The 15426-nt window shown below is 42.2% G+C and overlaps 1 protein-coding gene across 2 annotated transcripts in view; it reads right to left on the bottom strand.

The window, feature by feature from the left end:
• Window positions 1–66: 66 nt before the first annotated feature.
• Window positions 67–15426, bottom strand: part of LOC133504532 (protein furry homolog) — a 61392-nt gene continuing 46032 nt past the window's right edge. For both annotated transcript variants that reach the window (XM_061826861.1, XM_061826862.1), the window contains exons 47-61: window positions 15261–15401; window positions 14481–14651; window positions 13778–13945; window positions 12304–12378; window positions 12029–12199; window positions 10369–10572; window positions 9757–9897; window positions 7493–7635; window positions 6682–6892; window positions 5779–5928; window positions 5604–5702; window positions 5371–5454; window positions 3573–3683; window positions 2268–2458; window positions 67–2060 (exon numbers count right to left, since the gene is read on the bottom strand). In XM_061826861.1, coding sequence (XP_061682845.1) covers window positions 1799–2060; window positions 2268–2458; window positions 3573–3683; window positions 5371–5454; window positions 5604–5702; window positions 5779–5928; window positions 6682–6892; window positions 7493–7635; window positions 9757–9897; window positions 10369–10572; window positions 12029–12199; window positions 12304–12378; window positions 13778–13945; window positions 14481–14651; window positions 15261–15401 — 2322 coding nt within the window. In that variant the 3' untranslated portion in view covers window positions 67–1798. The remainder of the gene's footprint in view (window positions 2061–2267; window positions 2459–3572; window positions 3684–5370; window positions 5455–5603; window positions 5703–5778; window positions 5929–6681; window positions 6893–7492; window positions 7636–9756; window positions 9898–10368; window positions 10573–12028; window positions 12200–12303; window positions 12379–13777; window positions 13946–14480; window positions 14652–15260; window positions 15402–15426) is intronic.

Raw genomic sequence — 15426 nt, 5'->3', positions numbered from 1 at the left:
AATAAAACTATTTTGTACAATCGAAACTACTTCGTCCTGCTAATACATATAATTCTAACAACCAATTTAGTGAAGGTCAAACGAGTCAGTTTTATTTAAATTAATTTAATTAAAAAAAAATAATTGTAATTGGAAAATATGGTTGGAATGAAGATACTAACAAAGAAGATACTACAAACAGATAAAATAATTCTCCAACCAGTAAAACAAATAACAGGACAAGCCGAAAGGAAAAGAAGAAGAAGATACCGAAATAAACGGAAAATCAAATTTTGTTTGAGATGGACTCAAACAACGTTATACTAAGTGTAGTCTTAAACGATCATCAGTCGGGACAGGTCCGCCCTGCCATATCATTTCATGTGGCCTGTGAAAGCAAATTGTGTGCTCGTGTTTCTTTCTAATAGGGCCAAAATTGTAAATTATCTTAGCTTTTCAAATTGTTGAACTATCACAAGCATTTTTGTGACCAAGTCCACTTTTAAAATACAACAATAGCGGGACAGTAGCTTGTGATCACAAAATTAGCTATCCATCAGTTTTTTGTATACATTTAATTACATGAGGCGATCACAAATTTTAATGGGTCATACATAACTACAGCCTGATACGTCTCGCGACAAAAATGAGTTTGACACATCATATTTGTCTGGTAGCTAAAATGAGGAAAATTTAACAGAGATCATTTTTTTTAGTTTTTTTTTATACATAATTATACACAACAATATTAGTACATGGCAGAGGCAAAAACTATTTACAACACCTGACTACTACATCTATAAAAATATGTATCATCTCTATTTCTATATATGCAAATCACATTGCAAGTTGATAAAAATACTCGGATAAAGCTTCCAAGAGGGCTATACACAGTCATTCATTCAAAGTAAATTTTTTTTCATAAACATCAGACTAAGCTTTGCAAGCATGTGTGACAGGTTCCAAAATGTGTTTTTCCTTAAATATAAATAATGTGTCATTTGCTAAAAAGCTGCACATGTACAAAGTACAGTAAGATTTTGAAAAACATATTTTTAGTAATGCATAACCCACACGTCAGACATACAGTAGATCTGCAGCATTTCAAAGTAGTTTAACTACAATGGATGTTCATGGCGTCCATAATTCCCCACAAAAAATGGCCGCCAGATGAAATCCCACACATACACGCCCGTTCCCACGCACACACACGACACTATGTGACTGATTCTGCCTTATTATGTTTTCCTCTCAAATACATTCTTGACTGCACAGTAAAATTCTTCCACATCTATGAAAGAAAATTGCACAATTCCCCTTTAAGATGAATTGTAAAGCTTTGGTATGTTATTTTTATTTACAGTGCATCTGGAAAGTATTCGCAGCGGAGACAAACTGCCCAAAAATGGATGTCAATATATCTAGAAAGATTTTTGGCTGCAATTGCTGCCAAAACTGTATGTTAAAAAGTGTGACGCAAAAGATGAGAACACTAGTTATGTTAATGGGATTTCATTTTTAAAAAATATTTTAAATAAGTTAGCAATTAGCAGAAGTGAGTGTTTCAAATGAAGGTTTCTAAACAAAGGGTCGCAAATTAAAACTGAATGTGCATGTGAATAGTTGTCTATAAGGTAAATGTTATGATCATTTATGTGTTATAAAATAAATATATTTCATGCTGCCATTATGGCATGTCAGATTTTGGAATAAGGCTGGAACATAAGAAAAAAAAAAAAGAGAATACTTTTCAGATGCACTTGAAGTGTGAACATCGGGTCTGTTAGTAGTGCAACGAAAGCCTGCGGTCGACGGGCGGTCAGAGACTTGATCCCGACACCTTGGCGTCGGGCAAGAAGGCGGCGGCGACGTCCCGGTAGTCGCGGGCGTGGCCGATCATGTCCCGCATCTCCCCGTTGAGCTCGGTCAGCTCGGCCGAGATGTCGCTCAGGTCCCGCTTGGAGCCCACCAGCGCGAACGTGCCCGTCCGACCCAGCGTCTGGTGGCGGAAGTAGATGTTGAGCAGGGTCTGGATCTCGTCCTCCGAGGGCCCGCCAAAGATGTTGTTGGGCCATGTTGTCCTGGAATGGACGTAGAAAAATACAAGATTACCTTAAAAAAGAGAAACCATAATTCAAGTTAAAGCAATAATTTCAATCCCACAAGTGAAATACCTTTAAAATCCAAACATACTAAAAAAGGGGTTAAATTTGAACTTCCAACATTTTTTTAAAAATGTATTTATCTAATTTAAGTGAAAGATTTTCTCCCGTTGCACTTGCTCCCACCTGCACTCCCGAATGTAGCGAATGGCCGAGCACAAGCCGTCCCCGCCTTTGAGAACTTCCAGGATGGCCTGCACGGCCGCCTCAGAGGAGCAAAAGGCGGACGGGGCGGCGCCCGCCGGTTCGTCTTCTTCCAGTGACGCCGCTCTCAGCTGGCTCCTCAAGTCGCACAGCTCTCGGGACATGTTGCTCAGCTGCGGGTTGAGGGAGAGGACGTAACATTCAGTGATGATAAATGGATGGAAACGGTTGTAAAAACGACATACGATAAATAACACCAGAAATAAAAATCCAGGCCTATATTTACTTTTTAAAATGTAAACTATGATTCAAAAATTTACATTTGGAGCTAATCTTACACGTTTCAACCTTAAAATGAAATGACTCACAGATGATTTGATTTTGAAACGTCTGCTAGCTTAATCCATCCATCCATCCATCCATTTTCTTTGCCACTTATCCTCACAAGGGTCACCGGGAGTGCTGGAGCCTATCCCAGCTGTCAACGGGCAGGGGGGAAGGGTACACGCTGAACCGGTTGGCAGCCAATCGCAGGGCACATCAAGACAAATAGCCGCACTCACAATCACACCTTGCCCCTAGGTGAATAAAACGTTGACCATGCCCAAAATAATCTTCCATTGTTTTATTTTTGCTTTTCTGTGCTTTTGGCAACTGAAAATGGAAAACTACATCAAAACTTCAGTCTGGTGTTGACAAAATCGGCTTGTCTGTGGACTTTTTTTCCCCCCCAATCAAACCCCCCACTTATTTGTGTGTGTGTCCACCACCCACACAGCCACAAAATTACATCCATCCATCCATTTCTTAGCCGCTTATCCTCACAAGGGCCACGGGGAGTGCTGGAACCTATCCCAGCTGTCATGGGGCAGGAGGCGGGGTAGACCCTGAATTGGTTGCTAGCCAATCGTAGGGCACCTTGAGACAAACAGCCGCACTCACAATCACACCTCAGGGCAATTTAGCGTGTCCAATTAATGTGCATGTTTTTGGGATGTGGGAGGAAACCGCAGTGCCCGGAGAAAACCCACGCAGGCATGGGGAGAACATGCAAAGTCCAGACAGGCGGGGTCGGGATCAAACCCCGGACCTCAGAACTGTGAGGCCAACGCTTTCCAGCTGATCCCCCGTGCTGTCCCACACTAATACCAAACTGAAAATATGTGTGTGGGCGTTCTGTTGGTGGCTGACATTTCTTTCTCATTTTAATGGGGAAAGATGCTTTTGTGTTTCAAGCACAATCACCAAACGAATTACGTTCGTAACTCGCAGTTCCGCTGTACTCACGTTGGGAAGGGAGCTTATTGCGTGGACGTTCTCAATCATCTTACAGTAGGACTGAAACAGCAGTAAGAGCTGAAAGTGGAGTTTGTAAAGTCTCTGACACAGCTCCAGTTTCTGCAAACAAAATAAACATTTGGACGACTGGCCTACTTTTCACATATTCTACTACTTCTCCCCCCCCGTTTTACTAACAGTGCGACTAAAACAAATCAAGCCCAACCTAGAGCAGCTAATTTCGACGGAAACTTAAAAGGACAACAGAGAGAAAAAGCCCAGTCCAACTTACAGCCAGAGATTCCATTTGCTAGAAAGCGAGCATGTTATAGGACACAAACATAAATGAGCAAGGAGAGAGAATCAAAGGAGGGGCGTGCAAGTTGCTTTCTGCAGTTAAGCATTTACAGTAAAAGAGACTTTTGTTTTCATGCACAGGCAGAGATAACGTCTTTATTATTCTGTTATATAGATACAGCAGTGATTCCCGACCCGAGCCGCCATCCAATTGTATTTAATTGCTTCCAAAGTCAGAACAATCGAATTTTCTTCAACAAGATGGCAGACGGTCCAAAGTAAAAGACATGCCTTGGCTCAATTAAGGTCAGGAAACAGTGCAAACAATAAGATTTGGTATCAAAATTTGATTTACAATACTAGCAAAACACAATTTCCCCACTATAAGTGCATAAAAAAAAGAGCAAAAGCAACAGCTGAACATTAAAACTGAATACAGCTCACAGTGCTTTTCTTACAAAGACAATAATGAGTTACGGGGTGGCTACAGTCAAGGCATCCTCTGAATTTTCATTCTTGGAAGCAGCACTTCATCACTATGGTGCTGCATTTTACCTGCTAATTGAGTGTATGGATCCTCAATAGAAATACTTTTTGAGGGAATTGGGCAGCTGGTAAAAGATTCACTCGGTTGTATAATTTTCCACTTGACGAGTAGCCAAGCACTCCAGAGAAGCAACAGGCAATTAAGTGTCACTTTTTTGACAGCGTGGCCCCTTTAAGAAGCCGTGCAAAGACAGATGTGCGCCATGAAAAGTGCATAGTTGGAGAAAGTGAGGGGAAGCACTCACAGAGCTACAGTGTCACAGTTATTGCAATGCAGAAGGTACAGTGTCAAAGGTCAGTTTGAACACTTGTAAAGTCACACAGTAAAAGACCTTTTCACCGTGACGTCACATGTACTTCCGGGTGGCAAGAAAACCCAGTGAGTTGAACGAACCCTTTTTTGTGTCATTTGGCCAACTCAGAGCCATTGAGAAAAAAAAAGGACAAATAGCTAAAATGACAGTTTAAGCCTTCTTCCCTATGCGCTGAAATGGGATGTGTCAAGTGAGAGTCGAAAAGAAGATGTTAATCGCTTAAACTGCTTGGAAGGGAGTCACTCTTTTCAGTTCAAGTCAGCGTTTGCAACTTACTGTATTTTCCGCACTATAAGGCGCACCTAAAAGCCTTTAATTTTCTCAAAAGCCGACAGTGCGCCTTATAATCCGGTGCGCCTTATACATGGATCCATATTAAGCCTTTGGTGCAGCTCCATCTATTGTATGCAAAACATAACCCCAGCCTCTACTGTAGCGTCTATTCTATGTGCCTTATACATGAAAAAAGTCTCAAAATAGACCATTCATTGGAGGTGCGCCTTATAATGCAGTGCGCCTTATTGTGCGTAAATTACGGTACTTTTCTCCCACCCGGAAGTACACTGGTGCCTATTGTTTAGAAACATTATAAAGGGGTGCATTGAGAGGGATTTTATTTGACGGTGTGTTGCTTTTAGGAGATGTATTACCTTCTCCTCCCGCTCCAACGGTTGACGTGTGGTCAATGAGCCGCAGGGACTTCTGGGAAAAGCGGCCTTACAATTGTTCAGCCACTTTCAATGACAAAATGTAATTATTAGTGAGTGATTTTTATGACCAGCCATTGAATGGTAGATCTTTTGACGTGTGCTGCAAGCCAAAATTTGACTTCCACAAAACAAAAACTATAGTGTGGGTAACTGTCTTTCTTGGGGGTCGTTACCGTGAGAGCGGCCTCCTTTTTGCTGTTGTAAGTATCGAGGTACTCTTGAAGTTCCAGCACACTGAATTTCATCTTCTCCAGGAGTCCGTACGACATGATCTGGGAACAAAAGTTGTTGTGCTCCAACTCCCTTGATTGCAATGGACTGTTTACACCGCCGGCTCGGGTAACTTACCGTGTCAGCGTCAATAAACAACACGGGGCACTCGGCGCAGGTGGTCAACATTTGAGATGACCTCAGGAACTTTGCCCCTAAACCTCTCAGGCTGTCGTTGAGGTAACTGATGGCGTCACAGGTCAGCGAGCTAAATTTGCTCTGGATACTCTGCAAGGTAAAAACAGATTGCATCTGAAATGGTCCACTGTCATGAAATGCATCATTTTTAATGAAAAAAAGGCAGCTGGAATGGACCCATCCGTTTTTTTTTTCGCCACAAAACATGATTTTGACGTATATGTTTTTTTGTAACTCCCACCATGAAAATCCTCTTGAGGGATTTGTTTTTGAGAAGAAGCAGGAAGTGATGTTAACAGCAGCAGCGCACTCTGGCTGGCTCGTCTGTTTCTACGAGTTTTACCCGCTGGAAGGTAGCTCGTTGTTCCTTCGTGTTAGCCAAAATGTCGGCTCGTTGTATTGCTGGATATTGCTCGAACACTTGGGAGGATGAATTTACTCTTCATGCTTTTAAAAAAGACCCGGTTTGTCGTGACAAGTGGATTGCACAGGTGCAAAGGACAAGAGCTTTGTGGGTTCCAAATGACAGGTAGGTTCGTATGGAGCTATTAAAAAAAAACAATAGTGTGGGGGGGGACGCAATTGTGTTGACGTTTGGATTGATTGCTGCTTTGTGTGTACCCCACTTAAGATGGTTGCCGGTATGTTTGTTCCTCTACAATGCTGCCCTGTCAGCTTCAGTCAGTGAAGAAGACAACATCTGTTTCATGAAGGTTGGAAGATGACCAATTGTCTCTTTGTTAATCGAGCAGACACAAAGCTTCTGTTCCAAGAGTCAACCAAGCAGAGGAGTGATCCCTTCACTTTTTGTCCTCGATGAGGCCCGCGCTCCATTGGTCGTACCTGGAAGAGGCAGGAGAACACGTGGAAGGTGTAGACGGCGCACGAGCCGTCCGAGTCGCACACCAGCTGGTTGAGGTGTGCGCGCCAGGCCTCCTCGGCGTCGTCGCACGCCGCCGGCTGGAACGCCGCCAGGATGGCAGAGAAGAAGGGCGAAGGTGGAGGCGACGACCCCGACTCCAGTGTGCCGTCGTCGAGCTCCTCCTCCGCGAGACTGAGGGTCAAAATTTTAGTTGCCATGTTTAGAGCCAGCACGGGAGACGAAAGTACTGATACTGTCTTTATGATTGAATCTTGTATGCTCTCAAGGTGATTAAAGGTTTATAAAACCTGCATCATAATTGCTAGTTTTATTAGCCCATCTGTAAATGGATAATTGCAAATTATCCCCATTTACGCATCCAGACCTTCGTAATACAAAGTTAATGCGGTTTGATTGAATACACATCAAATTCTCCATGTTTTAAGTTAAGTTTGACATTTGGCAAAAACAGTTTAAAGCAAGCACAAGGCCTTTTTTTGAAGGATGTTTACTATTTGCTACTTCTTGTGAAATTCTGTGCCACATATCTAGTTGTTGTAACTCAAATTTGTCTTTGCAATTTAAGACAAAAATCACACAAAAATCGATGGCATATCCTGAATCCTGATATTCAACTCAATGTAAAAAAGACAAAGGTAAGAAAAATAATTCTCAAATACTGTGCAGACGCCTGAAAAATCTGCTTCACTACAGTAATCCAGTATTTGTACTTCATCACGTCCCACCAGTGTTAACCAGCAGGTGGCGTGAGGAGGAGCCAGGTGGGCCTACCTCGGCAAGCAGCCGTGGAAGTCCAGTTCTTTGTCAATAGCATGCGCCACATCCAACGCGTCACCGCAGTGAAACTCTGGAGGGAGCTCACTGATTGGGAATGGAACGTCCTCCTCATTTGTGTCTTCATCTGCATGTAAAAACTTAGAAAGCAGAAGACCATTTTTTTTCTACGATGTATACACACATCAGTGCAGCATGCAATAAAAGGCGAATACAGTGAACCCACACTCATTCATGTTGCTAATTATTCTGAAGAACTAAACGTACAATTATTTGTTGAAAAACTCACCTCTTCGCAATGTCTGTAATGCCCTAAAATGGGGGGATTTATTGAAGGTATTTTACATCTCACAGCACACCACCACACTAAAATGTCACGACAGGCACCGTACACCTGCAACTGGTTGCCAGCCAATCGCAGGGCACATAGATACGGACAACAGTCGCACTCACAATCACTGCTCTGTATGACATATAAATACCTGTATTTAAGTCAGTAAAATCATGATGATCTTGTCTCAATATACTCATAAATTGACTTAGCTTAGCTTTATTTCAGTTTTTTGGATGGGACAAGGACAGTAAAGCCTCAGTTTTCGAACGTCCCCGTTTTCCAACAAATTGGTTTTCGAACGAAAATTTCGAGATTTTTTTTGCTTCTGTTTTCGGAGGAAAATCGGTACTCGATCGCCCCGAACAAAAACCCCGAAATAACATTTGCGTGCAGAAAGACCAGCTGACCCACGACGAGCTTTGTTGTGAATTCCCACAGCCCCCGAAAAAAAACGGAAATAACATAATGCGCGCGGCAAGCAGTTGACCCACCCACGAAGCGTTTTGTTAACCCGGAAATGACATATCATGCGCGGCGCAATCAACGCACTTTTGTTATTCTGTATAACGCAGACTCCGTCCCGGTCGTGACTGTTGTTTTTCTTCTTATCGAGGACTACCGTTATAACCCCCAATCATGGCTCCAAAGAAGGCAAGTTGCTTGCTTAAAATTATTCTGTACTTTTGTTAATAAAAAAAATTTACAAGGCTGGGGGCTGAGTCACTACGGCAATGCACTCCCAGCCTTGCGTACTCTACTACTAAAGCATAGATTTTAATCAAAAATAAATATATTTCTTCAAATATTTTATTATATAAAGTATTTAAACTATACATGTATTTCTACTGTGCAGTATATTATCAGGAAAAGCTAAAAAAATGCTTTAAAAAGCCCAATTTTTCAGGCTTGGAACGGATTGTTTCTTTTTCCATTCATTGTAACGGGAAACACAGATTCGTTCTTTGAACAATTCAGTATTCGAACCGTTTTCTGGAACGGATTGCAGTCGAGAACGGAGGCATCACTGTAGAGTCACAGCCGGTTAATTGTGCCCGCTGCTAACTGGTGGAATACCTGTTACTACACGCCGTGGGCATAGATAGATGAACAAAGATATATTTGCAGGAAATAATTTTTAAACCAAATCGGATCATTTCCCGACTATCTCTCATCACACCGTGACACACCAGTAGGTAATTGTAAACATTTTCACTTTACACTCAAATTTTACATTCTATTCACATCGAGGCCAATAGCGAGGGTTCACTGTACACAACAAAAACAAACGCAGCTCTTGCATCATTATTTAGTGGCGGTAAATAGTTACACTAACCTTGGCAGGGACGCTCCTTGAGGTTTATGCCTTTGTTTCTGCTTGAATTTGTCGTGCAAATTCAATTGATTTTGAGACTAAAGTGGCAGCGCGCATGGCAGTGCGGCACACACTTTTTCATTGAGTGGGCAGGCAATGTGTAACCCTTGTGTAGGTCTCGCATGCCAAAAGGAGACTTTTTAGTCGCTGCTTATCCCCGCCCGCACATAGAAGCAGTAGGTATACACATTGCCTTTTAGAGCGGACGAACACACACAGAAAGAACCTTCTAGCATCCCAGAATAATCTCGGCTAATGTTAAATGAATCGGTATGATTGAGCCGGGTTTGCAAGTTCATTCCCTTCTAGCATGCGGCAAACAAAACAAACAAAAAAAACACACACATGAAAAAAAAAAAAATCACATGCTCTTTGTAAGAAAGGGAAAGTCAGAAAGAAGAGCGTTTGAATAGAAGTCAAAGTGTAGAAAAAAACAAAATTAAAATACAGAGAGAGAATTGGCTATTTGGCAAAGTTGGTAAAAAACTCGAGAATAGACGAGCGGTAGGAGTTGTTAGCCGCCAGAATCTCAGACACCCTGAAGCCCTTATTCACCCGCTCCTTCGAGTCCTCCGGCAGTTGGACCTCGAAAGTGGGATTTTTGCTGCTCGGATGTGTGGAGTCCACCGATGTGGCGTTACAAAGAGAGGGAGGGTCCGTGTTATTGACCTCAGAGGTCAGGGAGAGGCTGACGGCCTGCCAAAAGAGACAAGTTGCAGATGCTGTGAGAATGGACACGCGCGTTACATTCCTCAAATGCGCATAAGCAGGTTGGCTGGACGTATGGAGGAGATACAGTTCACAAATTTACAGTTAAGTGCCTTCGTTGCAGTACCATGTTGTACCAAAACGTGCCGGCCAGTACTGAACCCTACTGGAAGAGTTGCAGCGTAATTAAGAGCACAGAACAAAGAGAATATTTACTGTAGATGTGAGCGCTTTTATATGCTATGCCTATATCCGTGGCTAGTACAAGTAGCAGTTATTTAATGGTTTATAATACATGACTGTAAGAGATGTGTTAATTTGTTCGCATGTCTATGGCATTTCATTTTTTTCTGTTAGCATAAAAATCAGAGGAATTCATATGGTTCGGTTGTAAAGCAGACTTCAACTGGGAGTGAGGAACAAACTCAAGGTACCGCCAAAGAGAAACGGCAAACCTACAAGCTGCGAACGGGAGAGTATCTGGCCGGCCGAGATGGAATCCTCCTCCGAGGACTCGTCAGAATCGTTTTTGCAAGCCACAGGGCTCAGGCTGGGCATGCTGCTGGACAGATTGTTCTCCTCCAGCGTGTGCAGCTCGCTCCGGTCCAGGCTGTCCACAGAGTGTCGACGCACGCCCCAGTTGAAGTTGTCCACCGTCTCCCCCTGTGATGGACACCAAACGCTGTCATAATACAGCATACAGTACACTTCACGGGCCACAAAATTAACCAAAGCTCAGTGTGCTGAGACGCCATACAGCGCTACAAGCAAGGTAACCGAAAGTGGCAGTGCCCCCCTGCTACGGTTTATGTACCGCCACATTATTGCGGTTCATCTGCTCCCGTCTCCCTATATCGCAAAATTGTCCGTGAAACAGCAAACTCAAACTGGTGGAGCTTTTTTTTTTTTTTAATTTGGCTACAACTGCCTTTTTTATCTGCAATATGGCTTGAAAGTGTTGACTTGTTTGTTCCTTTGATGGGGACAACGTGATTTACTGGGGATCCAAGATGATTGATGCACTGAGTTTAAAGGTTACAAACTCATGCTCTGGTTGGACTTTGATATGTAAAATGAATTCAAAATATTGAAGTACTGTGGTGCAGTGTAACATTGAGCACTGACACTTGACTTTGGAAACATTTACATTTGTAAAGACAGGGACTGCAGTACAAACAAAAAAGTTTTTTTAATTGACAGATTCCACAAGTAAATAGTTTTCTGATAATTTGAACCATATTCAAGTGGTGTAAATAGGAGAATAAAGTTTTATACTGTTTGTAGTATATACTTTTTAATGTATTATGCTCTAAAAAGTAGGATATGGACGGAGGGAAAACATCCAGTATGAAATTTAACATTTAATACTACTATATCTCAAATATTTAAATTTTTCACCTTGGAAAAAAAGCAAATGCTTTATAGCCTATTTTAAACATTTTTAAAAATTTACCTTCTATTGACATAAAGTGCACTAAAATACTTTTGAGTATGAAATAGGCTATATAAATAAATTTAATGCCTTAATTTTCCTGTACATCACCCCGCCCGCCCCCAAATAGCAGAAATCTGCCAAAAATCTCATTCCTTTTTTACAATTACGAAACCTGTGATTTAACTAGCACAGTTTAAATGTTGCAGTTAAAAAAAGTTGATCATACGTCAAATAAAAATGACAAGAACATGCATTATTCTGCGAACGGGAATTAGTCATATCTCGAACTGTACACACTGCACAAGTGGTTGCATGCACACACGGCAAGGACAGCAGAGAAACGTACCTGCAACTCCTGGATAGCACACAAAAACAAAAGAAGAATACAACGTAAAAAAACACTACACTTCAATTACGTGAAGGATTAAAGAATGTCATTTCTGTAGAAAGTGAGCGTTAACGCGAAGCATCTGAACTGAAACTGAATGTCAGACTTGAAGTCGAAAAGTTTGAATTTCAACATATGTACTAATGTGTGAAATTTATTGTGAAAATGTGGATGATATGGAGTTTTATTTGTTACTCTAAATGAGCTGAAATGCTGTTCAGCATCGACAAAGAAGACAGCCAACTTGCAGCTTGTATCTAAACGTGGGAAGGAAATCCAATTAAGAGAAAACTCACCTCTCCGTCTTCAAGCTCCACATCCAAGAAGTCAAAGTCCCGGAAGACTCGGAACTGCTGCTCGGAGGCGGTGTCGTCCAGCGTGTCGGCTTCTCGTGTTCCTTCTTCAGAGGACACCAGGCTAGGCTGGTGCTCCATGAGGTCCAGCTCGCCGCAGCTCGAGAAGATCACCTGTGACCCAGAAAAAAAAAAAAAAGAAAGAAAGAAAAAAAAAGCTACCGCTGTCGATCTTTAACACTGATTAGATAATTGGGAGTGTTATGTCACAGCTTTACCGAAGGGTTTTTCGTGAGACCCACTTCTTGTCCGCACAGAGATAAAACGTGCACAAGTTTCTCTCTGGTTCTCTTCTGCAGGAGGACAAACAAAAACAATGTTTAAAACAAGAGAAAGCAACAAGGCGTTTATCTCCATCATAAAACAAATTTTTACTGATGATATATATTTTTGTAATTACATTGCTATCAGTAGCACAATCTGCATGAGATGTGGATAATGCGTTAAATGCATTTCGACATTGAAGCATCTGGCCATTCATACATAAAGCAATTTTTTTTAAATAAGGATCAGATGTTGATATAAGAGTTGACCTTTACATTTAGACCATAATGTGCAATCACTATACGATCAGGATTAAATTCATCTTGACATCACAGATTCAGATTCAGTTATTATGATAATTTCGTTCAAATAAGAAAAATCTGGATCAACTCTGGATTAAAAATACTGGCTTTTGAGGCTGTGGCTTCATACAGAGATCCCATTGTGCTAAAATAAAGATTTGATTCTTTTTTTATGGTTATTCTACATCAAATATGAATTTAGAGTTGTGTACGATAGGGCGTGGACCTCCATTGCACCTCCAGGAGGCGATCATTTCTGCAGTCTGGAAGTGTTTTCATGAAAAAAATGCTGAATAAAAATCCACATTAAAATATTGGGACTTTTCCTCAATCCATCCCTAAAACTCTTTTATGATCATTGATGGAAATTAGTTCATAAAAATACACGTGTAGTTTTACAGAAGTATGAAAAAACATCCTTGGCTGAGTTAACCAAACTTGAACCTGGAAAACTTTACGGCATTAAAAAATTGAATAGAAATCCTCATTCCGGCATTGTCACCTTGAAGCCTACATCCTTAAAGACCAAGTGTCATCCCTATAAACAATCTAAAAATAGAAATTGTAATGAAATATACATATAACATTATTCACTTCAATGTCCATCCGAAAAAAATAAATATGAGCGGAGAGCACGTCATCCACGCACAAAGTTCTGGAAGTGTCATTCGACATCCAAGCGGTCGCCATATTGGCTGTACCTACTGTCCATGACGTCACCCCGGACATTTGGCATTGAAAATACGTTGTGGCCCCAACTATGGGACACACCCTTTCAGACACGGAAGCTCTTTTCACAGAAGAGAACATCTCACAATCGAGTCAAGTGTGCGGGGCAATGTTACCCTATTGTTTCGAGCCATATTTAGATGATATGCGGATCACTTCTAACTGAAAACAGGCTCCCAGACACATACTAAACATACTAAAAATTATCCATTTCATGACACTTGACCTTTATCTTTCTTACCTCCCAACATTCCTACCTACTTATCTTCACCTATAATATGTCCCACCTTTCAACGAGCCCTTGACCTAACCTAATTTTATCCCTGTTTATGTGCCTCCATTTACCTTTGTTCACGCAGCGACCTGAAGTACATTAAAATGTCTGGAGCGTCGTCACCTGGGAAGACTGAGGCCTCTTCCAGCTGACCGGGACCAAGACGTTGTTGGACGCAGAGCCCACGGAGCTGGAGGACGAGGTGCTGCGCGTCACCACCGTGCTTCTACTCCTGACGTCTCGGCCCAGCGAGGCGCGTAGGTCATCGTAGCGCCGACCAATCACGGGCGTCTGACACAAACGAATCAATGTGAGTACGGAGTGTGGTGGGGCTGGGGTGGGGTAAAATAAGTAAATAAAAGAATGTCGCAGTTTTTAGCCGTCTGTCCAGGCGTCTCAGCGTTATCACACACACAAACAAACGCACACATACACTGTTGCCACAGAAAACGGGCGGCAATGATGTGACATCACTTCCTGCCATTCATGCGCTACACAAATAGCTCAGTGTTTGGTTCCCACACACACACACACACACACACACACACACACACGCAAACATTTTTTTCATGCATGCTGCTGCTTAATTTACTATGTTTACCTTCATCTTTCAAGCTAATCTCAAGGGGTTTGGTCAAGGGGAATGTTAAGGAAAAGGCGGGGGCAAAATCTTTCCCGCTCTTCAAAGAATTTCAGTCAGATTTCACACTAGCAACACCCACCACACCCTGGAATAATGGGTGTGGGAGGGCGAGAAACAGGTTTTCCACATGCACATAGAAAGAATTATCACATGGACTATTTGGAGAAGAAGAGGGTCTTTCACCTCGGATATGTCGAAGTGGAAATCCAGCGTTTTCCCAGGCAAGGCCTTGGACGAGCGCTCCCACACTCGGCTGATGTCCTCGTAGGAGAGGTCGCCGGAGGGCTGCACCAAACTGGCCGAGCGGCTGACCACCAGCTTGAGGATGTTCAGCGCCTCCCTCCAGTGGACCGTCTAGAGTCGGCACAGGTACACATCGTTGTCATCATCATCATCATCATCATCATCATCATTATCATCACCGGCACGTTTTTGTTGTGCCATTTAAAGGGGTCTATTTTTAGAGACAGAGGTGTTCTGGTTCAGGGCCTGGAGGGAAGGTCAATCCAGACCGCAGCGCTCGGCTCGGCAGGGACTGTTTATCATTCGGGTGTGTCTACAAATTTACTGCCTTGACGCTAGGCGGCCTTTTCACTCATTTCCCCCCAACCCCACCCATGTCTTGCAAGCATTTTAGGACTTTCCAAATCTTGGCTCCAATCAAAGTTGTTATGTAAAAAAAAAAAAAAGACAAAAAAAGTATTGACACCACACTTGAGTGAGTAAATAATCAATCTTGTCTAAGAATAGCAGCATAAAAGAAGTATGTGTGAATGGTGCTTTACTTCCTTTTGAGTCTTAAATTCTAATCTTATCCAATGCCATGTTTACAATTTACAGTATTTTGTGTAATTGCTTTGTTTACGAGCCCTGTAGACAAACACAGTGCACCTCAGCCTCTGGCCCCTGGGAATGGTCTTTTCTGGTCTGTGTTTTCGAAAATTCCAAAACTAAATGGCTCACCTGAGCAAATTTCTCAATGGTCTTGAGCACCTCCATGTTGAAAGGTTTGGCTTGAATCCCGCTCAGGTCCATGTGACTAAGGAGACTGTAGATGATTTGTAAAATGGTCTGCTGCATACTGGGCAGACCTTTCTCCAACAGCTGTAACACCCCAGTGCGACAGTTT

The sequence above is a fragment of the Syngnathoides biaculeatus genome, chromosome 8 (genome assembly GCF_019802595.1).
Source record: "Syngnathoides biaculeatus isolate LvHL_M chromosome 8, ASM1980259v1, whole genome shotgun sequence".
In the NCBI taxonomy this organism is placed as follows: domain Eukaryota; kingdom Metazoa; phylum Chordata; class Actinopteri; order Syngnathiformes; family Syngnathidae; genus Syngnathoides; species Syngnathoides biaculeatus.
Note: the sequence above shows the minus strand (reverse complement) of the source record. Positions and strands in the feature narration are given on the sequence as shown.